Genomic DNA, 27,209 nt, shown 5'->3' with positions numbered 1-27,209 from the left:
CCCCTCTTTGAACTTCCCTGGATCCCGAAGTCATCATGGACCCTTCATCTCTCTTCTTTCTATTTGCCAAACTTCCCGACCCATTTTGGATAGCTTGGGTGGTGGCTTTGAGAGCAGCTTGACTTATAATTCTGCCAGTCTTGAGGCCATTTTCGACCATTTATCCTATTTTTATCGCTTCCGCAAAAGGTATACCCATTGCGGACATCATGTTCTGAAAGTAATTAGGCTCTTGGGCCTCCAGAAAAACAATGATCAACTCGTGGTTATCCAAGGGTGGCTTAACTCTAGCCACTTGCTCCCTCCACTTGATTGCATACTCCCTAAAGCTTTCAGTCGGCTTTTTATTCATATTGGACAGGGAATTGCAATCCGGCGCAATATCAATGTTGTATTGAAATTGTTTGATGAAGGCCTAGGCCATGTCGTCCCAGACATGCCAATGAGAGATATCTTGGTCAATGAACCATTCGGAGGCTACCCCCACAAGACTTTCCCCAAAATAAGACATCAACAATTCTTCTTTTCCACCTGCACCCCTCAACTGGTTGCAGTACCTTTTCAAATGGGCGATAGGGTCGCCGTGTCCATCATACTTCTCAAATTTTGGGGTCTTGAACCCTGGTGGAAAATGGATGTGAGGGAACATACATAAATCACTGAATGAAATACTTTTGTGACCACCTAGTCCTTGTATGTTATTTATGTTCTGTTCAAGACTTTTCATTTTCCTCGCCATCTCATCCGGCTCAACCGTCTTGGCAAGCTTTTCATTTTCCACTGGTGACTCGTACTGAGGAGTCTGATTATATGGAGCCGAGACCCGGAAAGCCTATTTGGAGAGTAGTATTGGCCATCATAAATATGAGATGGTGGCTCGTTGATTGGTCTCGTCACATGAGGTAGAGGCGGGATTGTGTATACCGATGCGCCAGACATGACTAGAGGAGTGTTCCTGACCGGTGCGACTGGAGGTCACACATTAGAGGTACTAGGAGCAGCATGGAGGCTGTAGTTTGGCACATACCCTGGTGGTAGAATGTGGTCGCTCGTTGCATAGAGCGGTGGTTGAGTAGCCAGGGGTACGGTGGAAGTTCCCTATGAGGGACCCCGGGGTGGAGGCTGACCAGACACCCAAGCTTGATATACATCAGATAATTGTTGTCTCAATTTTCTTATTTCTTCCGACTCTTGTTCAACTGACTGACCCTGGGGGTCATCACTGATCAACTCGATCTCATCATCGTTGGCCATTACTACTGTTCCCTTAGATCTGGTGAAGTAATGGTGTGTTGCCAGTTTCTTCACAAACCAACCACCTTAAGCTTACTATATAAGAGACAACAAACATGTTAGGGTTAAGCATTTTATAGATATAAATCACACGTAATGTGCCATGCTCATATCATTGTCACTATTTTTAACATGCTTTTAGAGGTTTCATGTTTCATTCCGGCTTATGAGGTTGCTTCTTATTGACGCTCTTATCTTCTTTTCTCCTTTTTTTTTTCTTTTCACTCACGCCTCATTTTGATCCCTCATCTTAGAATCATTAAAAAATATTTTGATCGAACCTTTTGTGGGTTGCCTACGTATCATGTCACCGCATGAATCAGATCATTACGTAGTTTAGAAAAGTAATAAATAAAATAGATAAACTAACTCTCTTTTTTTCATATATAATTAATCCGACAAAATCTCCTAGCAACGAAAATATTTTCAATTTTTTTTTGGGAATTGGTGAAAGAAAGACTTCTAAAGACGAAAGAAAATATTTTTGGATTTTAATTTTTTGTTTTTTTTTTTTAAAAAGGAAGAAAATATTTTTGGATTTGACGTCTCAAAAAAACACTTCTAAAGAAGGAATTAAAGAAAAATATCTTTTTGGATTTTTTGAAAATTTGGGGCTGGAACCGATGAGGTTTGCCTACGTATCTCACATCCGGTGAGAATCAGACCCGCGTAGTTCGGTTGAAATCGACTATGTTATTTTTTTTTATTTTGAAAATTAATCTTTAAAAATTATATGCACTAGACCACATCATTGTTTCTCTGTTCGTTCAACTGATTTATGCTAAAGTCGGTCGACATGCAAGCCTCCCAAATAATGCAACAAGTAGCACATAACATGACATAATGGTTTCAACAAGGCCTGTCCTAAAACAGAACTCGGCCCATGTGTCGAGCGCTGCTAAGTCAAATGCACATGATGCAAATAAAGCGTAGCCTACTAGGGATATTCATTGCTTGTGGCTTGTTCTTCTAAGTTTGTAAACCCTAAAGAAGATGGTATCTAGACCTGGCTTACCCAGGCGGACAAACCCGAGCCGAGGAGCGTCAAGCGTCACCAGTAGTAGAACAACACTGGCTAGCTAACGGCTCTCCCGCCTAAACATGTGTGAATAAATCCTTCACCAGAAGCTGGTAGGCTAACTGGTTTTATCTCAAGACAGAAATTTTGTGATACTGGTAGGCAAACACAACATAACTAATTATCAAAAGACTCAGAGGGATGCGAGAGAGGATACAATTTATATGTACAGTTCAACAATATCAAAGCGGTAAAAAGCGAACAAATAGCACATTAGGCCCAAATAAATTACAGTATATACAAAAATTAATAAAGCCAAATAAAATAAATGTACAAGCTCGAATTCTTGAGATTCCCCAGCAGAGTCGCCAGAGCTGTCACACCTCTTTTCTACCCCAAAAAGATAATGTGTATTGATTGTGGGTTAAAGAGTTTTTTCAATTAAAGTGACAAACTTGAGTAGGGATTATTTTATTGTTCAGAGTCGCCACTTGGAATTGATTTTTTTTGGGTGTTCCAAGTCACCTTTTATTTGAATCCCTAGTCAAAGAAAGGTTTGGCTCTATTATTATTGGTCTGCGAAAACAAAGTTCAGGTAAGAAATTCTGTTGACCGGGGAGAAGGTGTAAGGCATTCCCCGAATCCCGTGGTTCTAGCACGGTCGCTTTATTGACTTAAAACTTGGCTTGAATTAATTTTTGACAAACTGTGATTTATATGATTTTCATGTTTTACCTATCCGCTTTTAATACTTGCTTTATTAGAATTGATAAAGAATAACAAGGTATTGTAACCACACTACGAAAGCGAATGCGTAGTCATGACAAGGATTATTAGCACGCTATGACTTTTGGAAAAATTACTACATTTGAGAAAATTAATTTTTTTTGAAATTTATTAATAGTTAACCATCGCGCTACGCAAGCGAATCATCGATTTTAGCAAAGAATTAACTAAAACTAATGGTAATGGTGTGAGGTTATTGAACTAATTTATTGAATGTTAAACTTCACGCTACGCAAGCGATTCCGTGAAGTTATAAACGCGTCTACTAATTGCCTAGCATTTAAATTAATTTATTTGTTAAAACTATTTATTTAACAAAGAAACCTAGTGTTTAAAAGACTGAGTCAAAACTTGTTTATTACTTTAAACTTGACAAATTCAAATTTTCTAGTAGCCTTGATGTTAAAAAAGAAATGGCCAACAAATTTAAACTAAAGTTGATAGTGGCCTAAAATATTCTTAAAATTAATGTAAACCCAACTAGGACATGTAGCTAAAAATAATACATTAATGAACATGGACTTCTAGACAAATAACTGAGAAAAACAAAACATATGCATCAAGCTCAACCAAAGAGAAGTTCAAAATAGCAATAACACATTTAAAAAATTCTTTCACTGGTTCTCTCCTCTCTCCCACACACTCATCACATATTATTCCCCAACTTCATTTCAACTTAACCACGAAGAGAAGTATTACTATCAGTTATTTTTAGCACTAAGAGAAAAATTAAAATAATAAAACCACAAATACATAAAACCAAGGCAAAGGAAACTAAACTCTACATAATAATTCTAAAAGATATTTCTTTTTCTTAACTAGATAAACTTAACATAATGTTATTTGAGCTACACATGTAAAGAAAAATGGAAGATCAACCAAATATTACAGATGTACATGCTGAAATATGACTATATGAATAACATGCTAAACATTCATTTATTCCAGTAAAGCACATCAAGCGTATCCATAGAGCTGAAAAAGAGCCATATCCTCATCCATTGAATATAAAAATCTGCATTGCAAAGTTTAAGAAAATACCTGGATTGCAAAAAATAAATACAGCAGTGAAGAAATAGAGCCCAGCAGGACAAACAAACAGCAGCAAACACAAGCAGAAAACAACAGCAGTTTTGTTTTTAAACAGCCCGAAAACCTTAGAAGAAACCCAGAACCAGCTCTAAAGAAGACTTATACTTTTCTAAAAGTTTGCACTCTAAAATTTACTCACAAGGCTCACCATTTCAGCTTACTAAATGGTGCGTTAGTTGCTGATTTTTTACTCTCCAAGTTGTATTTTTAGGGTGTAAAGACTGTCCAACAAATGAGTGATCAGTGTGTGTTCCTTTTCAGCGAGTAAGGATCTCTATTCTAAGTGTAAGAGAGTCTATTTTATAGGAGAAAAACAGCCCTTTCAATAGGCAAATAAAGTCAGATTTTTGGATAGATTTTGGTTCACCAAAAATCTGTCCAAAAGACTGACTTTGTGTGCTAAAAATTGTTCAAGGTCTGTCCCAAAGGTGAAAGGACAGCCTGAAAATCTGCTGTGTCAGAAGCAAGGAGAAAAAATATCCTTTCAGCCACCCTACTAGTAAAAGTAAGCTATTATTACCCTATTTTGTGATAAAATAAACTAAACTTCAGATTTTAACCATCAACAACAAACTACTTGCTCAATACAAATCAAACTTGGACAACTATGAACTGACAAAGCATAGACGAGACTAAAAACGTAATTGAACTAAGTATTCAAACCAACTTGATGGGAATAAATTCGATTTGTGCAAACTAATTACTAAACAAATAACTAAATTCACAAACTAATGCTCAAAACAGAATGAGCATCGTTAACAATCGGACAACGACTAACAACAACTAAATAATCGACTAACTATGTGAACGATTTAACTAATACACTAAAGATCATGTTTAAATCAATAATAAATCTAACAAACCACTAAACTAAATAGAGATAACTAATTAAATAAACCTAACTTAAAAATCTAATTAACAAGAAACAACCAAAACAGAAAAATCAAAAATCAGAAACTAATCTACTAATATAAAAAATCAGAAATTAATTAAAGAGATGACGATTATACCCAACAAGTATGCTTGAAGTTGTTCGAGCCACGAGAAGATGTCGTAGATGCTAAAAGGCAACTGCCCGACTCCGAAACGCACGTTTCTTTCGGGTAGATGCTAGAACGAAATGAGTTTCAGCATCTCGCCAAAAGAAACGAGTGTCTTTGGGTTGAAAAATAGCTAAGATGGGGGTTCGGGGTATTTTGGCGGTTGTGAGGCAGTGGAGCCGCGACGGCAGTGAGGAGCGGGCCGGCGGAGACGGGGATTTTGGGGGTGAAATGGGTAGGAAAAGATAGGTCTCGTGGAGCTCTATCTAATCATGTATGTGTTGTAGGGTGGTGTTGGCCGGAGCTTCAAGAATTTGGACCAAAAAGTGGCGGCTAAAGTTTCCTAGATCTAAAATTCAAGGAGTTTGAGGGGTTTTTGAAGGAATTGGTTTGGAGATATGGGAATAGGAGGTTGTGGAGATTACATGGTGTTAATTTGGAGGTGGTCCGCCGCCGGTGGGTTATTCCCGGTGGCGGCGGAGGAGAGAAGAGAGAGAAGAGAGAAAGAGTTATGGGGGGAAATGAGCGAATTTTTTAGATTTTTGAGGCTTTAAATACCTCTTGAGAGATCAATTATGGACCATTAGACCAAGGGATGATCAATGGGTGAGATTTGATCTTGAGTCACTTAATGAAACGACGTAGTTTTGAGGCAAAACTACGTCGTTTCAGACCCTTTCAAGGGCAGCCCTTTATCTTGCACTTTTGGCCACTTTCTCTTTCAAATTTGGCCCAATTTCTTTCTTAATCCTACTTATTAAACTAAATTTACACAAACAAATAAATTAATTAAGTAACTTATTCAAATGGTCAATTAACTAGATTAATTCACCAATTGAATAGTTAGTTAATTCCTAAAATGCACAAATAAAGAAAGAACTATTTTTTGGTATTTTTATGATAGAAAATATGCAATCAAAGACACAAAAATTGGGGAAAATAATTAAAGCAACAAAACACTAATTACTTTAGGAGGTGTTAAAACAATACAAAAATTAGGTATTCACAGTGTAAACACAAGTTTCGAGTAAGTTTTTACTTTATTTTTCTACTCGACCAAGTGAGCTTGACAACCACTAAATAATTAACACAATAATTCATACAAACACACTATATAATCTTAGCACGAGACCGTTTGGTCCGGCCGATGGTGAACAATAGGGAGGGTGTGGATACATATTTTACTATCTTCCAAGCCGATGGTGAACAATAGGGAGGGTGTGGATACATATTTTACTATCTTCCAAGCCGATGGTGAACAATAGGGAGGGTGTGGATACATATTTTACTATCTTCCAAGCCAAATACCTAGGAAACTTAATTAATTTAATATGAATTAAGTTATATACACTGACAATATAAAAAAATATTTATACGGTCCGTGAATTGAACTTAAACTCTTAAATATAATTGACGAGAGAGCGGTACGTAGCACCGGGCTGCCAACCAGTGGGAATGACATTCTTGGCCACCAAAATCTGATCAGAATATTGTGAAGTCAATCGGATGGAAAATGGAGGGTGTAACTCAGAGCCAGCGTCCAGTTTCCAAACAGCACCCCATGACTGCTGCATTTTCCTCCATTGATCAGTAGTACTAGTGCTGCTTTTTGTTTCTTTCAGTTCAACTTTTGCAAGATCACCATCTCCTTCTTCAAACTCTATTACCACTGCGAAGTACTCTGGGTTTGATCCTTGGTCAATGTGGAACACTATGTTTTTCCTTGAATAATCACACGCTACCCTAAATTCAAGTCATATTAGTCCAAATAAATATCGTTGACTAATATAATTGAATTATTTATTTAAGTTAAGTTATATGAATATTATTAAAATTTTAGTTTTAGCGGACTAATCTATCTTGTTGAGCTTCAAAGGTTTCTTACCATCTTATTATTCCAACTCACCGCTTATTATTAACAGTTTACACATAGTTGACTTTTTAAATAACTTGATAATATAAAAAAATCTATCTTTTACTTTAAGCGTATATATAGAAATTAAACTTTAAAAAAGGAATTTGGTTTTACTTGAAAGCAACTAACTAAAACGGTAATAATTGGTTATAGTAAGCTTGGATTAATCGTCCAGAAATTGATGAAGCAAGTAATATCTTACACCACAATTCATGAATCAAGATTCAAGTCTAATGGCAAATTGCACCTATATATAGTGTGATTTTTTTTAAAACTACGTAAATATATCCAAATAAAATTAAATTCAATTTGTTTGTTTTTTTAATTATTAAGAGGGGGTAGTTGAATTTGCCTAGCATAACGGATTTGCAAGACGCCAGCATCACGGAGTTTGTGTTCATGTCCAGGAATGGCCATGGAACCAAATGCAGTACCACTCAAGTCAAAGTGTGCAGATTGGGAAACGCAGGGACCTCCTGGGCAAAAGTCTGTTATCACCACCCTTACTCCTTTCCCTGAACACATAGGATGCACCTTCTTTGTACATTTCACCTGTAATACCAAAATATGAATATATTATTCACAAATCTTCAATATATATATTTGTTAATCAAGAACTTGAATAAAACTGTTTTTATTAGGTTTTAGGGTGAATTAATTAACCTGGTAGCAAGCTCCACATTCTTTTCCAGATTTGTAGAGTGATGGACCAATCCCAGTAACCAAGGAAGAGAAAGGTGCTTGAGATACTGCATTTCCATATCCACAAGATCCTCCTGCACTCATAAACATATGCGGTTACGTTATAGCACATGAGTTTAACTTCCATATGCAAACAGTTTATACAAATTCCTACACTTTCACGTCACCTAAAAGATAAGTTGAGGTAATTGTCCATAATAATCGGAATTAGGCAGATAACTTATAGCAACATGTTAAAATACAATGATCGTGTAAAGAATTCTTTGCAGTACGTACTTTCAACGTAACTTCAATGGAGGCCAGTGGCGTAGCCATCTTATAGCAAGGGTGTCAACTGACATTCCTTCGTGGAAAAAAATAAAAAAATATTATATGTTGACTCCCTTTAATTTTTTTTTGCATGTTTATTTTTATATATTTTGATATCCCTTAATAATAATCCTGGCCGCCGCTACTAATGGAGACAAGGGAGATGTAAGTTACCGTCGCTACCAGCACCATCGGGGCTGCCATACCAAGTAGCACCAGCAGAGGACCAGTGAGTGGCAGAGGTAGTCAAATTGAAATGTTTAGCTTTGAAGCTGAAGCACGGGTTGGTGAAACAAACTAAAGCAATTAGCATATGTGAAAGAATGACCAAATGTGAGATGGCGAATAAGGCCATGTTCTTTAGCTTGCTTCACAAATGAAGTAGCACTAGATTGTCACTACTTCTTTAATTTGTAAAGATATTACTAGGGAAAAGTATTGGTAATGCAAAACGGACAGAACGATCTAGTAGTATATATAGAGAGAAGGTATGCCGACTGCAGCCATTAGATATAATTTTACTCCACAAAAGATAACCAGACATAATCGTATGTAACAAGTGTGATTAGTAGCTTAAAAAATAACGCAGATAATCTACTACTCTATAACATATTTAAATATATTAATAGTGTAAATGTTTTTATAGTGTATATAAATTAAATCCTAATTATAAACGTCCTTGTGCGTAGGGGTGTTCAAAACCGAACCGAAACTGAAAATCGAACCGAAACCGAAGCTTAATGGCTTATTGGTATCGGGTTAACGGTTTAACGGACGAGGAACGGATTGAAATTTTTTTATTAACGGCTTATCGGTTTGGGGGCGGATTATTTAATTTTCTTAATGGATAATCCGTTAACCCGTTAAGAATATATATATAATTTATTTTTATCCATATAACTGCTCTGGACAATTGTACGAAGTGCAAAGTGAATTGTACTGATTTATTTTTATCCATAAATATGAATTGATATTCTTGGATGTTGTTTCTTCTAAGTAGTGGGTTAATTAGTTATCTGGGCAGAGGTGTTGTCCAAACATGTTTTTAATTATTACTCCCAACTTGTATATATGACACTTTTAACTTTGACCCAACAAGCTTGTTCACTGGATGACCGGAACGAGTTTCATATATTGAAGAAAGGTCTCAAATGTGTTGGCAGTGTTGTTGATGTTGGAACTCGTGCAGTTATGAAATGCTGTCTTTCCGTGTTTTATATTTTTACTTCGATTTATTACATGATTTACTAATTTAAAAAGTACAATTTAAATCGATAACTGCCCGATAATAGTTAAACCTATACCAATCTGCCCGATATCTTATCGGGTGGCTAACGAATTAATATATTTAAAAATCGATAATCGATAAATCGAACCGTTAAGAGTAAATAATCGTCCGATAAACAGCCTACTCGTGCGCACTTCCTTCGGCCCTAATGATGTCAAGGAACCCTGAGCTTGTCTTTTACTTTAGGGGAAAAAAACATATAATGAGTGATCGGATCAAGAAAGTGAGAATAAAAAACGATACTCGGAGAAGATACTTTCTTGTAACGGTTTGTCTTCTCTTAATTAAATATCGCAATAGGGTTTGATGGGCACTCACAGATACACTAATATATTAGTAGTACTAGTATTGTTTAATAGGATCGTAATTAAGTAAAAGCATTTGAGAAAGGGACACTGGAGTCTTACTCTTACCTCCTTAATTAATTTTTCTCTGTTAGTGTCAAAGGTACACCGCCCGTATTGGTAGACTTAATATGCTAGTAAGAGAGTACTATAAGGTTCTGCAACTTTTCCGGGGGAAGACTATGTTTTTTTGCAAAATGAACTAAAGAAGAGTAATTTACTTCATCTTCGTTAAAAAAGACTACGTTGAGAACTATTTATAAATCTTTTATGACGTACGGCGTAGATTCAAAATATAAAAACATATTATCATCTTGTAGTTTTACGTAGTATTTACCATTACACAAATGAAAACTCCCTTTATAGCGACTGAAATTACAAACTTTACAATCAATGAAGAAAAATTAATGTGCCAGAATAAGCAGATTGGATCAATATCAGTATATAAATAATTTTATCTTTTTTGCAAATGTACAAATAATTCAAACTAAAAGTAGTAAATTCGGTTGAACCGCTCTAAATCAATCAGCCTCTACTCAACATGCCTGAATTAAACAATATTGCATGGCTTGGTATAGTCAAAAACAGTAGTGCATGAGCCGGCCCTGAGCAACAGTTTGACCTTAAAGTGAAAGGCAAAACTTGTCGGCAGAAATGGGGCCTTATGCAAATCTTTCTGTGTCTTTTCTTCATATAATTAATGGTCCCAATAACCAGCCGTTGATGGTGGTTTTTGGTCGTTGAAACTTCCCCTTTTTATTTTTGTCCATCTTCTTATTAATTAATCTCCTTCCTATTTATATTAGCGTTTAATAATCTTGTGTAGTCGATTTTTCTTTATAATATCATGATAAAGAATGAACATTCATCCTCATGGTTGTAGTGGGATAGATAAGATCTCCCAACTTTAATCAAATGTTTCAGCTCGAGTCATAAGTATGAAAAAAAATCCAAGTAGAGAGTGCTGTTTCTTTATTAAGTCTTATGTGACATGAATCCAGATTAACACCAGGTCGGGTGAGGAACAAAAAAAATAGAACGAGCACCCCGATTCGTTCTACACCAGTGGACCGCTTATTATTAACAGTTTACACATAGTTGACTTTTTAAATAACTTGATAATATAAAAAAATCTATCTTTTACTTTAAGCGTATATATAGAAATTAAACTTTAAAAAAGGAATTTGGTTTTACTTGAAAGCAACTAACTAAAACGGTAATAATTGGTTATAGTAAGCTTGGATTAATCGTCCAGAAATTGATGAAGCAAGTAATATCTTACACCACAATTCATGAATCAAGATTCAAGTCTAATGGCAAATTGCACCTATATATAGTGTGATTTTTTTTAAAACTACGTAAATATATCCAAATAAAATTAAATTCAATTTGTTTGTTTTTTTAATTATTAAGAGGGGGTAGTTGAATTTGCCTAGCATAACGGATTTGCAAGACGCCAGCATCACGGAGTTTGTGTTCATGTCCAGGAATGGCCATGGAACCAAATGCAGTACCACTCAAGTCAAAGTGTGCAGATTGGGAAACGCAGGGACCTCCTGGGCAAAAGTCTGTTATCACCACCCTTACTCCTTTCCCTGAACACATAGGATGCACCTTCTTTGTACATTTCACCTGTAATACCAAAATATGAATATATTATTCACAAATCTTCAATATATATATTTGTTAATCAAGAACTTGAATAAAACTGTTTTTATTAGGTTTTAGGGTGAATTAATTAACCTGGTAGCAAGCTCCACATTCTTTTCCAGATTTGTAGAGTGATGGACCAATCCCAGTAACCAAGGAAGAGAAAGGTGCTTGAGATACTGCATTTCCATATCCACAAGATCCTCCTGCACTCATAAACATATGCGGTTACGTTATAGCACATGAGTTTAACTTCCATATGCAAACAGTTTATACAAATTCCTACACTTTCACGTCACCTAAAAGATAAGTTGAGGTAATTGTCCATAATAATCGGAATTAGGCAGATAACTTATAGCAACATGTTAAAATACAATGATCGTGTAAAGAATTCTTTGCAGTACGTACTTTCAACGTAACTTCAATGGAGGCCAGTGGCGTAGCCATCTTATAGCAAGGGTGTCAACTGACATTCCTTCATGGGAAAAAATTAAAAAAATATTATATGTTGACTCCCTTTAATTTTTTTTTGCATGTTTATTTTTATATATTTTGATACCCCTTAATAATAATCCTGGCCGCCGCTACTAATGGAGACAAAGGGAGATGTAAGTTACCGTCGCTACCAGCACCATCGGGGCTGCCATACCAAGTAGCACCAGCAGAGGACCAGTGAGTGGCAGAGGTAGTCAAATTGAAATGTTTAGCTTTGAAGCTGAAGCACGGGTTGGTGAAACAAACTAAAGCAATTAGAATATGTGAAAGAATGACCAAATGTGAGATGGAGAATAAGGCCATGTTCTTTAGCTTGCTTCACAAATGCAGTAGCACTAGATTGTCACTACTTCTTTAATTTGTAAAGATATTACTAGGGAAAAGTATTGGTAATGCAAAACGGACAGAACGATCTAGTAGTATATATAGAGAGAAGGTATGCCGACTGCAGCCATTAGATGTAATTTTACTCCACAAAAGATAACTATACATAATTGTATGTAACAAGTGTGATTAGTAGCTTGAAAAATAACGCACATAATCTACTACTCTATAACATATTTAAATATATTAATAGTGTAAATATTTTTATAGTGTATATAAATTAAATCCTAATTATAAACGTCCTCGTGTTTAGGGGTGTTCAAAACCGAACCGAAACCGAAAACCGAGAAGAAGCTTAATGGCTTATTGGTATCGGGTTAACGGTTTAACGGACGGGGAACGGATTGAAGTTTTTTCATTAACGACTTATCGGTTTGGGGATGAATTATTCAATTTTCTTAATGGATAATCCGTTAACCCGTTAAGAATATATATCCGTTAAGAATATATATATAATTTATTTTTATCCATATAACTGCTCTGGACAATTGTACGAAGTGCAAAGTGAATTGTACTGATTTATTTTTATCCATAAATATGAATTGATATTCTTGGATGCTGTTTCTTCTAAGTAGTAGATTAATTAGTTATCTGGGCAGAGGTGTTGCCCAAACATGCTTTTAATTATTACTCCCAACTTGTATATATGGCACTTTTAACTTTGACCCAACAAGCTTGTTCTCTGGATGACTGGAACGAGTTTCATATATTGAAGAAAGGTCTCAAATGTGTTGGCAGTGTTGCTGCTGCCGGAACTCGTGCAGATATGAAATGTTATCTTTCCGTGTCTTATATTTTTACTTTGATTTATTACACGATTTACTAATTAAAAAAGTACAATTTAGACCGATAACCGCCCGATAATAGCTAAACCTATATCAATCCGCCTGATATCTTATCGGATGACTAGCGAATTAATATATTTAAAAGCCGATAATCAATAAGCCGAACCGTTAAAGAGTAAATAACCCCTGATCCGCCCGATAAGCAGCCTACTCGTGCGCACTTCCTTCGGCCCTAATGATGTCAAGGAGCCCTGAGCTTGTCTTTTACTTTAGGGGAAAAAAACATATAATGAGTGATCGGATCAAGAAAGTGAGAATAAAAAACGATACTCGGAGAAGATACTTTCTTGTAACGGTTTGTCTTCTCTTAATTAAATATCGCAATAGGGTTTGATGGGCACTCACAGATACACTAATATATTAGTAGTACTAGTATTGTTTAATAGGATCGTAATTAAGTAAAAGCATTTGAGAAAGGGACACTGGAGTCTTACTCTTACCTCCTTAATTAATTTTTCTCTGTTAGTGTCAAAGGTACACCGCCCGTATTGGTAGACTTAATATGCTAGTAAGAGAGTACTATAAGGTTCTGCAACTTTTCCGGGGGAAGACTATGTTTTTTTGCAAAATGAACTAAAGAAGAGTAATTTACTTCATCTTCGTTAAAAAAGACTACGTTGAGAACTATTTATAAATCTTTTATGACGTACGGCGTAGATTCAAAATATAAAAACATATTATCATCTTGTAGTTTTACGTAGTATTTACCATTACACAAATGAAAACTCCCTTTATAGCGACTGAAATTACAAACTTTACAATCAATGAAGAAAAATTAATGTGCCAGAATAAGCAGATTGGATCAATATCAGTATATAAATAATTTTATCTTTTTTGCAAATGTACAAATAATTCAAACTAAAAGTAGTAAATTCGGTTGAACCGCTCTAAATCAATCAGCCTCTACTCAACATGCCTGAATTAAACAATATTGCATGGCTTGGTATAGTCAAAAACAGTAGTGCATGAGCCGGCCCTGAGCAACAGTTTGACCTTAAAGTGAAAGGCAAAACTTGTCGGCAGAAATGGGGCCTTATGCAAATCTTTCTGTGTCTTTTCTTCATATAATTAATGGTCCCAATAACCAGCCGTTGATGGTGGTTTTTGGTCGTTGAAACTTCCCCTTTTTATTTTTGTCCATCTTCTTATTAATTAATCTCCTTCCTATTTATATTAGCGTTTAATAATCTTGTGTAGTCGATTTTTCTTTATAATATCATGATAAAGAATGAACATTCATCCTCATGGTTGTAGTGGGATAGATAAGATCTCCCAACTTTAATCAAATGTTTCAGCTCGAGTCATAAGTATGAAAAAAAATCCAAGTAGAGAGTGCTGTTTCTTTATTAAGTCTTATGTGACATGAATCCAGATTAACACCAGGTCGGGTGAGGAACAAAAAAAATAGAACGAGCACCCCGATTCGTTCTACACCAGTGGACATAAGAATTTTTTTACTTTTTTCGAAAAAAAATTTACTTTTTTCGAAATCAGTGTTTGACCATAAAATTTTTACTTTTCACTTGAATATGGATTTTGGAATTTTTCGAAAAGTTGAAAAACTCCAAAAAAATTGTATTTCAAAATCCACTCAGATCACTCACAAAAATTCAAAAACAATCCAAAATTATATTCATGTCCAAACATAACTCTAATTTCCAAATACCATTTTCACTTGAAAAATAATTTCAATTTTTTTTTTGGAATTTTACAATTCTTATGTCCAAACGCCCACTTAAATGATGGAGTGTGCATTTTTGTCACATTTGTGTAACTATCTAGTGATACGTGGGAGTGTTTTATAACGTTTTCTTCTTTACATTTAAGTATTCACTTGTTTGGTTTTATTAGGGGGAGCTTGTGTGGACGTTATTTCAACGGTAATTAATATATTGATGTAAATAAATTTAGCATTTTTAGAAATCTCATCAGCTTTGATTCATTTAAATAAAGATCCGAGTGAGAATGATGTCTCACCCACCGAATCTTTGCTCTTCTAATTTTCTTGCACTATAGTCTCGATCGTGAAGTTCATTTGAAAGTACTCAGTGGCTTTTTTCTTCTTGAGTAGCTTCTGATAATTTTATTATTTTGTGTACGGTCAAAATCGATTCTCGATCATAAAGACTGACCGAGACAATGACGTCTCGATCGAAGGGTATTCACATATCAAGCTCGGACGAATTCCGGAGTAAGGGCGTCGAGTTTCGAGCTATAAGACCGATCGACGGTAAAACTCGGTTTTATAATCGAGTTCGTATCCGAATCGAACTACGAGGCAACTCTGACCGACACAGGCCCCGAATATCGATGCCCAAGGCAGAACGAGCTCGGACCAAAACCGAGGGTTCGACCTAACACCAAGCTCGAGTCAGTGCCGAGTTCGCCGACAAAAGCCATCATAACCGCACCAAGGGAGAGAATCTTGGCAGGAATCAAGGAAGAGACAAACCACCATGAGTCCTCCACTATATGCATTATTTTATTATATTGTTATAGATAAAGTAGTGACCTTCTATTATAAAAAGGGGCATAGACTGCAATAGACTCATCTTCCCCAAGATACAGTAAGAGTTCATGTTGCTCATTGAGCCTTCCTATTTGATTATTCCCATTTTATAGCAAAATACTGGTATTGTCATTTTTGTATCATAAGGAATTTACGTATCCTTAGAACCACACCTAAATTCAACGTATCCCGATTTTTCGGATAAATAGTTTGGCGCCCACCGTGGGGCTAAGGGTAACAGTGATTGTTTGATATAAATCTACAGTACACTCCAGCTTACAACCTCAAATCAGCAATGGCTTTACCTATCGACCTCGAAGCCGACCTTCAAGATGAAACCAACAACTTGGCGCCCGGGGCCGGAAGGCTACCTGACAACGGCGACGAGGCTCGGATCGAAGAACCCGAAATTCGAGCCGAAGTACCATTGGATATCAATTCACAAATAGCTCTAGAAGCGAATCAACGTTCTAAACCGGAAAGAAGCGTTCAGGGCGGTGCTCGACCCATAGCCCGAGACACCCACAGCACGGGAAAAATCGGGGTCAGCTTGCGTATGATTTTCGAAATGCTACAAGCCCAACAAGCAGCGATAGCTCAGTTACAGAGCCAAACTCATATGCAAAGCAGGCCGAACTTCAATCCACTTCTTCGAGAAGTCACCCCCGTAACGGAGCCCGCCATAGTAAAATCAAACGAGCAAGAATCAGGGACCACTCCTGAAATTGCTAAATTACTCGAGGAACTCACAAAACGAGTCGAAACCAACGACAAAAAAGTGGAAACATATAATGCTAGGGTCGATCAAATCCCGGGGGCTCCACCGATAATAAAAGGGCTTGATTCGAAAAAATTCATACAAAAACCTTTTCCCTCGAGCGCGGCCCCAGAACCAATCCCCCAAAAATTCTGTATGCCCGAAATTCCCAAATATAACGGTACAACCGATTCTAACAAACATGTCACCTCCTATACATGTTCCATCAAAGACAACGATTTGGAGGACGATGAAATCGAATCCGTGTTGTTGAAAAAATTCGGAGAAACCCTCGCAAATGGAGCAATGATCTGGTACCACAATTTGCTGCCAAATTCCATTGATTCTTTTGCCATGTTGGCCTATTCGTTCGTAAAAGCACATGCTGGTGCCATAAAGGTCGCAATAAGGAAATCAGACCTCTTCAAAGTAAAACAAAGGGGTAACGAAATGCTGAGGGAATTCCTATCCCGATTCCAAATGGAACGTATGGATTTGCCGCCGGTCACAGACGATTGGGCCGTACAAGTTTTCACTCAAGGGTTGAATGGGTTAAGTTCGACAACATCACGTCGGCTGAAACAAAATTTGATCGAGTACCCAGCAATAACCTGGGCAGATGTACACAACCGGTATCAATCAAAAATCAGGGTCGAAGATGATCAATTGGGAGCCTCGTACGGGCCCGCGCATCAGAACCGCACTGCCACTAAAAATCAGAGGGAAATCAACAGAGAACAAAGATCGAACAGAGACTGATACCGACCATACGTCACAAATCGGATGGATAACGGTTCAGCACGTGATACGATTCGGAATAACCGAAGGACTGATCGGGGGCAAAATTCTCGGGGACTTATGAGTAAGAGCGGATTTGATAAATATGTCGATCCTATAGAAGTTCCTCGATTATCGGAATATAACTTCAGCATCGATACATCCGCCATCGTATCGGCCATCAGACGCATCAAAGACACCATGTGGCCTCGACCCATGCAGACCGATCCTGCCCAAAGGAATCCCAATCAAATGTGCGAATATCATGGAACTCATGGCCACAAAACGGAAGATTGCAGGCAATTAAGAGAGGAAGTAGCCCGCTTATTTAGCAAAGGACACCTTCGGGAATTTCTGAGTGACAGGGCGAAGAACCATTTTAAGAACAAGGACTTCGGCAAGCAAAACGAGCTAGAAGAACCGCAACACGTCATTCACATGATCATCGGCAGCGTCGATTTCCCTCAGGGACCGATGCTTAAACGCGCTAAAACATCGATCGTGAGCGAAAAATGATCTCGAACTCAAGATTACACACCCATAGGGACTTTGTTTTTCAATAATGAAGATACAGCGAGAATCATCCAACCCCATAATGATGCACTGGTAATATCTGTACTCATGAATAAAACTAAGATTAAGCGTGTGTTAATTGATCCGGGTAGCTCGGCCAATATCATCAGATCGAGGGTCGTAGAGCAGCTCGGCCTGCAAGACCAGGTCGTATCCGCGACTCTGGTTCTAAACGGATTCAATATGGCATGTGAAACCACCAAAGGTGAGATTACCCTGCCGATAAACGTGTCTGGAACCATCCAGGAAACAAAGTTTTATGTGATCAAAGGCGATATGAGATATAATGCCCTTTTCGGAAGGCCATGGATCCACAGCATGAGAGTCGTACCCTCGACCCTGCACCAGGTCCTAAAATTCCCAACATCGAGAGGCGTCAAAATAGTGTACGGAGAACAACCGGCCGCAAAGGAAATGTTCTCTGTCAAGGTAGCAAAATCAATATCCTCGTCTTCGCCGATAAAAAGATCAGGTTCAGAAGGAAACATAATCGAAGAGCGGAGCGCCAAATAGCAATCACAGTCATCGGCTTCTACCCAGTCAGGTAAGCGGAACATTGAAGAAGATGATGATTGATGGATCCCTCGATCCTTCGTAACCCCCGATGATTCTGATGCCACTAAATCAATGATTGAGGAACTGGAGAAAATCATACTGATCGAACGCTGGCCCGAGCGAAAGGTATACCTGGGGACGGGTTTAAGCCCCGAACTCAGGAAGAAACTCATTCGATTTCTTGTTGATAATATCGACTGTTTTTCCTGGTCCCATCTAGATATAACAGGGATCCCACTGGACATAACGACGCATCAGCTAAGCTTGGACCCTAGGTTCAGACCGGTGAAGCAAAAAAGAAGACCCCAGTCCGAGGTAAAGCACGCATTCATAAAGGATGAGGTAACCAAACTTCTCAAAATAGGGTCCATTCGGGAGGTAAAATACCCCGAATGGTTAGCCAATATGGTTGTAGTGCCTAAAAAGGGGGACAAACTTAGAATGTGTGTGGACTATAAAGATTTGAACAAGGCATGCCCCAAAGATTCCTTTCCACTGCCCAACATCGATCGCATGATCGATGCCATGGCCGGCCACGAGATCCTCACTTTTCTCGATGCCTATTCCGGGTATAATCAAATTCAGATGAACCTGGACGACCGGGAAAAGACTTCATTTGTGACCCAATATGGAACATATTGCTACAACGTAATGCCCTTCGGACTAAAAAATGCAGGAGCTACTTATTAGCGCCTAGTAAATAAAATGTTTGAAGAACAAATAGGTAAATCAATGGAAGTCTATATTGATGACATGCTAGTTAAATCCCTGCGCGCAGAGGACCATTTGATCTATTTGCAGGAAACGTTCGAGATTCTGAGGAAATACAACATGAAGCTTAACCCCGAGAAATGTGCTTTCGGGTCAGTTCAGAGTTCCTCGGCTTCATGGTGTCAAATCGGGGAATCGAGATTAACCCCGACAAAATCAAGGCCATCGAAGACATTACCATTGTGGACAGCGTGAAAGTTGTACAAAGGTTAATGGGAAGAATTGCAGACTTAGGCCGGTTCATTTCAAAATCATTAGATCGAAGTCACAAATTTTTCTCCCTACTTAAAAAGAAGAACGACTTCGCCTTGACACCAGAATGCCAGCAAGCGATGCAGGAATTAAAACGATATCTATCGAGCCCACCACTGCTTCACACTCCAAAAATAGGCGAAAAACTGTACTTATACTTGGCGGTATCAGAAGTCGCCGTTAGCAGTGTCTTAGTTCGAAAGGAGCAAGGTACGCAATTTCTCATTTATTACGTATGTCAGACCTTAGGAGAAGCTGAAACTAGGTATCCGCACTTAGAGAAATTAGCACTTGCGCTAGTAAGCGCCTCCAGAAAGTTAAGGCCGTACTTTTAATGTCACCCTATAAGCTTATTAACCACCTACCCACTCCGTAATATTTTACATAGGCCCGAACTGTCAGGCTGATTGGCCAAATGGGCCATCGAAATCAGCGGGTGCGATATCGAATATCAACCCCGTACGACCATCAAGTCTCAAATTTTAGCAGACTTCGTGGCCGACTTCGCGCCAACCCTCGTACCCGAAATCGAAATAGAACTCCTTCTGAAATCAGGTATATCGTCAGGGGTATGGACACTTTTTACAGACGGGGCTTCGAAGTGAATGTATCGAACTCGAGATAATGTAGCCCGTAGGCTTAATGGTTGAGGAAATGTATCGAACTCGAGATAATGTAGCCCGTAGGCTTAGTGGTCGAGTGAGTGCTTCAAACTCGAGATAAAGGTAGCCCGTAGGCTTAGTGGTCGAGTGAGTGCTTCGAACTCGAGATAAAGGTAGCCCGTAGGCTTAATGGTCGAGTGAATGTATTGAACTCGAGATAACGTAGCCCGTAGGCTTAATAGTTAAGTGAATCTTAATTCTGGATGCACAATAAATCTCAAGTCATTGTACATGTGTTCATGTTTTGCGCCTATGTTCGGGCCAATCTACATGAGCATGGTTCGTTTTGACCATTTGGCTCTTACAATATTTCCTCTTGGAACCCTATTGTTGTGAAATGACTTTTCATGTATCTGAATTTGATGTATTTGAGGTCCTGATGCCCCCTAGTATTCGAGGTCGATTGGATAGAGGCCTCGGATTACTGTTTAAAAGTGCACCGCGATTGATGGTTGCCTCATTAAAAACCTTGCCGAAAAACCCATTTGGGATAAAACCGGTTTAAGGAAAAAAGAGTGCAACACGTACTTTTAAGCGAAAGATCCATTTCAGCTTTGTGGCGTGGGTTCAAAGGCTCTGGACGGTTTAGCGATCGACTCCACATAGCAACATTTAGCTTTTGTCCGGACTTTCTGCAGGGGTTAGTTAGATGAATGTGGGAAGTTCATTCCTTTGCAGTAGTACCATTTTAGATGTGATACATTCCAACTGCTTGATAGCTATTTGCCGTTTATGATGTCGAGCCTGTATGATCCTTTTCCGACGCCCTCGAGCACCTGATATGGTCCCTCCGAATTAGGTCCTAATTTTCCTTCGTTTGGATTCCGGGTATTGATGGTGACTTTCCTTAATACTAAGTCCCCGGGTTTGAAATGGCGAAACTTAATTCTTCGATTATAATACCTTTCGATTCGTTGCTTTTGGGCGGCCAATCGGATGAGGGCAACTTCTCGTCCTTCGTCCGATAATTCAAGGCTGGTGTTCATGGCCTCGTTATTTGATTTTTCCGTCATGAATCGAAATCTGGGATATGTTCACCGACTTCGACCGATATCAATGCTTCGGAACCATACACTAAGGAGAATGGGGTTGCCCCCGTGCTGGATTTTGACGTTGTCCGGTATGCCCAAAGGACTTCGGGCAGGATTTCTCTCCATTTTTCCTTGGCGTCGTTCAACCTCTTCTTCAGGTTTTGAAGAATAGTCTTGTTCGTTGATTCGGCCTGTCCGTTCCCACTGGGGTGGTATGGCGTTGATAGTATCCTTTTTATTTTGTGATCTTCGAAGAATTTTATGACTTTGCTGCCGATGAATTGCTTCCCATTATCACATACTATTTCGGCGGGTATCCCGAATCGGCATATGATATGATCCCAAATAAAGTCTATAACTTCCTTCTCTCTTATTTTCTCGAATGCCTGCACTTCAACCCATTTAGAAAAATAGTCAGTCATAAATAAAATAAATTTGGCTTTACCTGGGGTCGATGGCAGAGGGTGGACGATGTCCATTCCCCATTTCATGAACGGCCATGGGGATAGGACCGAGTGAAGCTGCTCTCCGGGTTGATGGATCATTGGCGCAAACCTTTGACATTTATCACATTTACGAACAAATTCTTTCGCATCTTTGCTCATATTAATCCAATAGTATCCTGCTCTGATCACCTTTCGAACTAATGTGTCGGCATCGGAGTGATTCCCACAAGTGCCCTCGTGTACTTCCCGGAGGATGTAATTGGTATCTCCCGGACCTAAGCATACTGCCATTGGACCATCGTAGGTCCTTCGATATAGTGTTCCGTCAGTGGCCAACGTAAATCGAGTAGCTTTAGTTCGTAGGGTCCTGGAATCTTTACGGTCTGACGGGAGCTTTCCGTTTTTAAGTATTCAATATACTTGTTTCTCCAATCCCAGGTTAAGATAGTAGAATTTACTTCGGCATGCCCATCTTCGATTACCGATTTTGAAAGTTGAATGACAGTCCCCGAGCTCAAATCATTTACCTCGACCGACGATCCCAAATTCGCAAGAGCATCGGCCTCATTATTCTGTTCTCGTGGAATATGCCGTAGAGTCCATTGTTTAAAATGGTGCAAAGTGATAAGCAGTCTGTCCAAATACCTCTGCATTCTACCTTCTCGGACTTTGAAGGTTTTGTTTACTTGACTCACCACCATCAAAGAGTCACAATGCGCCTCGATGACTTATGCTCCCAAGTTTCTAGCTAGTTCGAGACGTGCAATCATGGCTTCATACTCGGCCTCATTGTTAGTCAATCTAATAGTTTTAATAGCTTGCCTAATAATGTTGCCCGTGGGGGGTTTCAAAACTATGCCTAGCCCGAAGCCCTTTAGACTATTAAGCCTACGGGCTACATTGTCTCGAGTTCGATACATTCACTCGACTATTAAGCCTATGGGCTACATTGTCTCGAGTTCGATACATTCACTCGACTATTAAGCCTACAGGCTACATTGTCTCGATTTCGATACATTCACTCGACCATTAAGCCTACGGGCTACCTTTATCTCGAGTTCGAAACACTCACTCGACTATTAAGCCCACGGGCTACATTATCTCGAGTTCGATACATTCACTCGACCATTAAGCCTACAGGCTATCTTTATCTCGAGTTCAAAACACTCACTCGACTATTAAGCCCATGGGCCACATTATCTCGAGTTCGATACATTCACTCGACCATTAAGCCTACGGGCTATCTTTGTCTCGAGTTCGAATCATTCACTCGACTAAGCCCACGGGATATTTTTATTTCGAGTTCGAGCAAGCATTCACTCGACCATTAAGCCTATGGGCTACTTATATTACTTCGAGTTCGAATCATTCACTCGACTAAGCCTACGTGCTATTTTTATTTCGAGTTCGAGCAAGCACTCACTCGACCATTAAGCCTACGGGCTACCTACACTATTTCGAGTTCGAATCACTCGACTGTTAAGCCTACGAGCTACTGTTATTCCTATTATTCCGAGTTCGAGCAAGCACTCACTCATGGGCTACAATATTTCAAAAACATTCACTCAACGGCTAATAAGCCACTTTTACAAATCACCTACGGATTATATTCCTTCAATGTTTGAATCATCGACTCAACGAGCAAACCCAGGGGCTACAAGTCTGATCGATCAGAGAGACTACAAGGTCAACATTCGATTAAAAGCCTTCACAAAACAAAAACAAGTCGACCTCGTCATACACATATATACAAAAATTGCCTATGTGACTAATTTACAGACACGAAGAATTAGAAACTAAGCTTCATGGTCGAGTTCTTCCCCATCCTCGAATCCGCTTTTGCTACCATCATCGTCATCATCATCAGAAGCCAAGGCTTCAGCTTCCGCTTCGAGCTCTTTTTCCCTTTTACCTCTTCAGTAAGGACGAAACCTCGAGCGTGTATCTCCTCGAGGGCCTCCCTCCAAGACCTACACGTGGCAAGTTCGGCAACCCAATGAGCTTGAGTATCGGCAGTCTTTGCCGCTTCTCAGGCCTCCATCTGAGCAGCCTCAGCATCAGCCCGATATACAGCAATGGACTTATCCGCCAAGACTTTCGACGACTCAACTTCCGCTTTAGCCTCAGCAAGTCGTGTTTCAAGCTCCTCGATTCTCTTTGCTTGAACCGACCCCTTTTGCTTGACACTTCGAAGTTGAACGTCGGCTGATAATAATTTCGTCAAGATGGTTTCTTTTTCCGCTGCCAGGAGGTCAAGGTTCTCCTTCCACCGATTGCATTCAGCTCGGATTTGGTCGACTTCTTCTTGAAGTAACCCGATCTTTTGCTGCAACTGAGACAACGAAGGGTTAACTTTCACGGTTGAGTCAGACCCGTACTTTAACAGAACGAGGCTCACCTGCTTATCGAGCTCGACCCCTTCTTCACGGAACTTAGCCAAATCCGCTTGGAGATCCTTTATAGCCTCATCCTTTTGGCTGCAAAGAAGCCGCAGGGAATCTCTCTCACCTGAGACCTTCCGGCGCTCGGCCTCACACTGGCTAAGATCGACTCAAAACCTATTAATGGCATGCACAGTAAGAAACAGAGTCAAGTATGGAAAAGAACAGAGAAACTAAGTATGGAAAAATCATTACCCAAGTAATGAAATGCTGAGCCTCCTCTAACAAAAGAGAAGCATCACCGAGATCGGAACCATCGTCGACCCCAGTAAAACAATCCCTAAAAGGATCCCCTGCACCAGAGCCAGCGCCGATATCAGGAGTCTTCAACTCTCGAGCTTCTTTCAATGCCTCCTCAGAAAAAGACGAAAGAGAAGGCGAATGATCCATTGTCATAGCCCCGAGCAAATCACTCGGAGTACTCCGGTCGAGACTCAAGTCTTCGGAACCAACCCCGACAGGCACAGCCGTTATCAGCTCGGGAGCTCTAGCAGCCTCGATGGCCTCCGTAGATCGAATCACCAAAGCCGAAGAGCTATCCTCTTCTCCTTCTTCTCTCAGTCATTGGACCGAGTCCATCGAAAGGGCGATTGCTTTTCTCCTCACCCTTCGAGTTTTGGGCTTCGGGTCCTCTGACCGAGAGGAATCTCTTCGTTTCTTATGTTTCCCCTGTTTGAGAACCAGGAACTTATTTCCTTCTTCACCGCTCGAAGGCCTCAGAGCGGCATCCCTGTTTACGCCTGCACAAAGAAAATCGGTAGCAAAAAGAACGCGCAGAACACTTTGAAGAAAACAGGAAGCAAACCTCACCATGACTCTTGGCCTCCCATCTACCTTTTGCCAAATCACGCCAAGCGCGTTCGGCATAAGAAGGGCTCGAGGCTAACTTCCGAACCCAGTCCTCGAGGTCAGGCACGGCTTGTGGCATCCAAGGGGCAGCTGAACATCAGGAAAGGACATCAGAAAAAATCTGAAAAAAGACATGAAAGGTAAAACAAGAATCACTTACGATCAAAATTTCATTCTTTAGGGAACAACATCTTCTCCTCCGGAATAATATCACGGGTCCTCACTCCAATATATCGACCCATCCAACCTCGATCCTTGTCTTCATCGATACTCGACATCAAAGCCTTCGATGCTCGACGATGAAGTCTAATTAGTCCTCGGAAAATCTGAGGCCGGTACAGTCGTATAAGATGGTTCAGAGAAAAATCCACCCCCCGGTTTTGATGGAAAAGAAGCGCAACAAGATCACTATATGCCATAAAGAGGGATGAATTTGGCCAAGAGTGACCTGGTATCTTTTGCAGAAATCGATAATCACCGGGTCGACGGGTCCCAATGTGAAGGGATAAGTATAAATACTTAAACACCCCTCCACATAAGTAGTGACGCTCTCATCGGAGGATGGAATTTGCAACACAACCTCGGGACCCCAGTTGCAATCTTTTCTGATGGCCTCGAGATGATCCTCCGTTATAGAGCACATATATATCGATACGTGCTCACATCGACCCAGAAAAGACGAAGGATTCTCCACCCTAAAATCGGTCTTCAAAATACACGGGCCAGGAACATAGTCATAAACGGACGGCTCTGCCGGCGCCTTATCATCAAACGGCCGTGAGGAAGAAGCTTTCTCCTTTTGAGGTACGATTTTGGAAGTTTTCGCCATTGATATGAAAGGAAAGAATGCGATGGAAGGTGAAAGAAGGGACAACACCAAAACTCTGGTATAAGCGACCCTAAAGCAGGGAAATATAGAGGATAAATAAGAGAATTTGGAAGAAGAGAAGTGGTAAAAGTTGTTTGGAAAGACTATTTATAGGCTAAGGCATGACGATTCGGTATTAGCGGTGGCCGACCACCGTCTGACACACATTAAAAGCTTCGGTAAGACCAAACCGATGGGACAGTTATCGCATACGTCATGATCGGGGTTGATAGGAACGTCGACATGAATTTAATCGAGCCGAAGAGAAATCATATCGTTTCTCGCCACATCCTTTCCGAGAAACGAGGGGACTATCTGTGTACGGTCAAAACCGATTCTCGGTCATAAAGACTGACCGAGACAATGACGTCTCGATCGAAGGGTATCCACATATCAAGCTCGGACGAATTCCGAAGTAAGGGCGTCGAGTTTCGAGCTATAAGACCGATCGACGGCAAAACTCGGTATCATTATCGAGTTCGTATCCGAATCGAACTACGAGACAACTCCGATCGACACAGGCCCCGAATATCGATGCCCAAGGCAGAACGGGCTTGGACCAAGACCGGGGGTTCGACCTAACACCAAGCTCGAGCCAGTGCCGAGCTCGCCGACAAAAGTCATCATAACCGCACTAAGGGAGAGAATCTTGGCAGGAATCAAGGAAGAGACAAACCATCATGGGTCCTCCACTATATGCATTATTTTATTATATTGTTATAGATAAAATAGTGACCCTCTATTATAAAAAGGGGCATAGACTGCAATAGACTCATCTTCCCCAAGATACAGTAAGAGTTCATGTTGCTCATTGAGCCTTCCTATTTGATTATTCCCATTTTATAGTAAAATACTGGTATTGTCATTTTTGTATCATAAGGAATTTACGTATCCTTAGAATCACACCTAAATTCAACGTATCCCGATTTTTCGGGTAAATTTATTTCCATCTATACACTCCATTGTTATCGAAATTCTCTTGAAAATTTGTCAAGTGGAGGCCTGCTAATTAATTTGCCGTACCATGAAAGGAATGACACTGTCCATTGATGGTTTGTTCTTTATGGTCTAAACTGTTCATTAAGGAAATAATACATTTTAAATTATTTGAGCTTTGTAATTTGATATAAACATCAAGTGTGTACGTTTTTTTTTTAAGTCTAAGTTCCAAAGCAATGATCATTAAACGGTTGTACTCTACATAAAGGCCTAAATTCCAGCCCCTCCCCACCTTCTTTTTTTGGGCAAATATCACTTTTAGCCATGTGGCCAAGTTATTTTTATTTGATAGTCGTAAAAATATATAAAATTTATATTTTTTTATACAACATACACAAGTATATATATACAAAATATACATATTTTCGGTTGTTATTTTGATAGCGGTTATACAATATTAATCCTTTTTTCTCATAAAAGTTCTTTTCTCTCTCTTAGTGCTTTAGTGTTTATATTTTATTAAGTATTTCTTACCACGACCAAGTCTTTTTGAAGTAAACCTCCAAAGTAGTTGCTTCAATGATGTATTTAAGTATATAACATATTCTTAATAATATT

The 27,209-nt window shown here is 39.3% G+C and overlaps 2 protein-coding genes across 2 annotated transcripts; both read right to left on the bottom strand.

The window, feature by feature from the left end:
• Positions 1-6,290: 6,290 nt before the first annotated feature.
• Positions 6,291-8,602, bottom strand: LOC104094315 (expansin-B15-like). The gene is made up of 4 exons (XM_070197111.1): positions 8,330-8,602; positions 7,808-7,920; positions 7,497-7,696; positions 6,291-6,972 (listed from the first exon to the last, which is right to left on the bottom strand). The coding sequence occupies exons 1-4, from the start codon at positions 8,508-8,510 to the stop codon at positions 6,630-6,632; spliced, it is 837 nt and encodes a 278-aa protein (XP_070053212.1). The 5' UTR covers positions 8,511-8,602; the 3' UTR covers positions 6,291-6,629.
• Positions 8,603-10,898: 2,296 nt separating this feature from the next.
• LOC104103180 (putative expansin-B2) lies at positions 10,899-12,284 on the bottom strand. The gene is made up of 3 exons (XM_070197112.1): positions 12,055-12,284; positions 11,531-11,643; positions 10,899-11,419 (listed from the first exon to the last, which is right to left on the bottom strand). Exons 1-3 carry the CDS (start codon positions 12,233-12,235, stop codon positions 11,189-11,191), a joined length of 525 nt encoding a protein of 174 aa, XP_070053213.1. The 5' UTR covers positions 12,236-12,284; the 3' UTR covers positions 10,899-11,188.
• Between the last annotated feature and the right edge of the window lie 14,925 nt (positions 12,285-27,209).

This window comes from Nicotiana tomentosiformis, chromosome 3 (assembly GCF_000390325.3).
Source record: "Nicotiana tomentosiformis chromosome 3, ASM39032v3, whole genome shotgun sequence".
Classification (NCBI taxonomy): Eukaryota; Viridiplantae; Streptophyta; class Magnoliopsida; order Solanales; family Solanaceae; genus Nicotiana; species Nicotiana tomentosiformis.
This window is presented reverse-complemented; position numbering and strand designations above follow the sequence as displayed.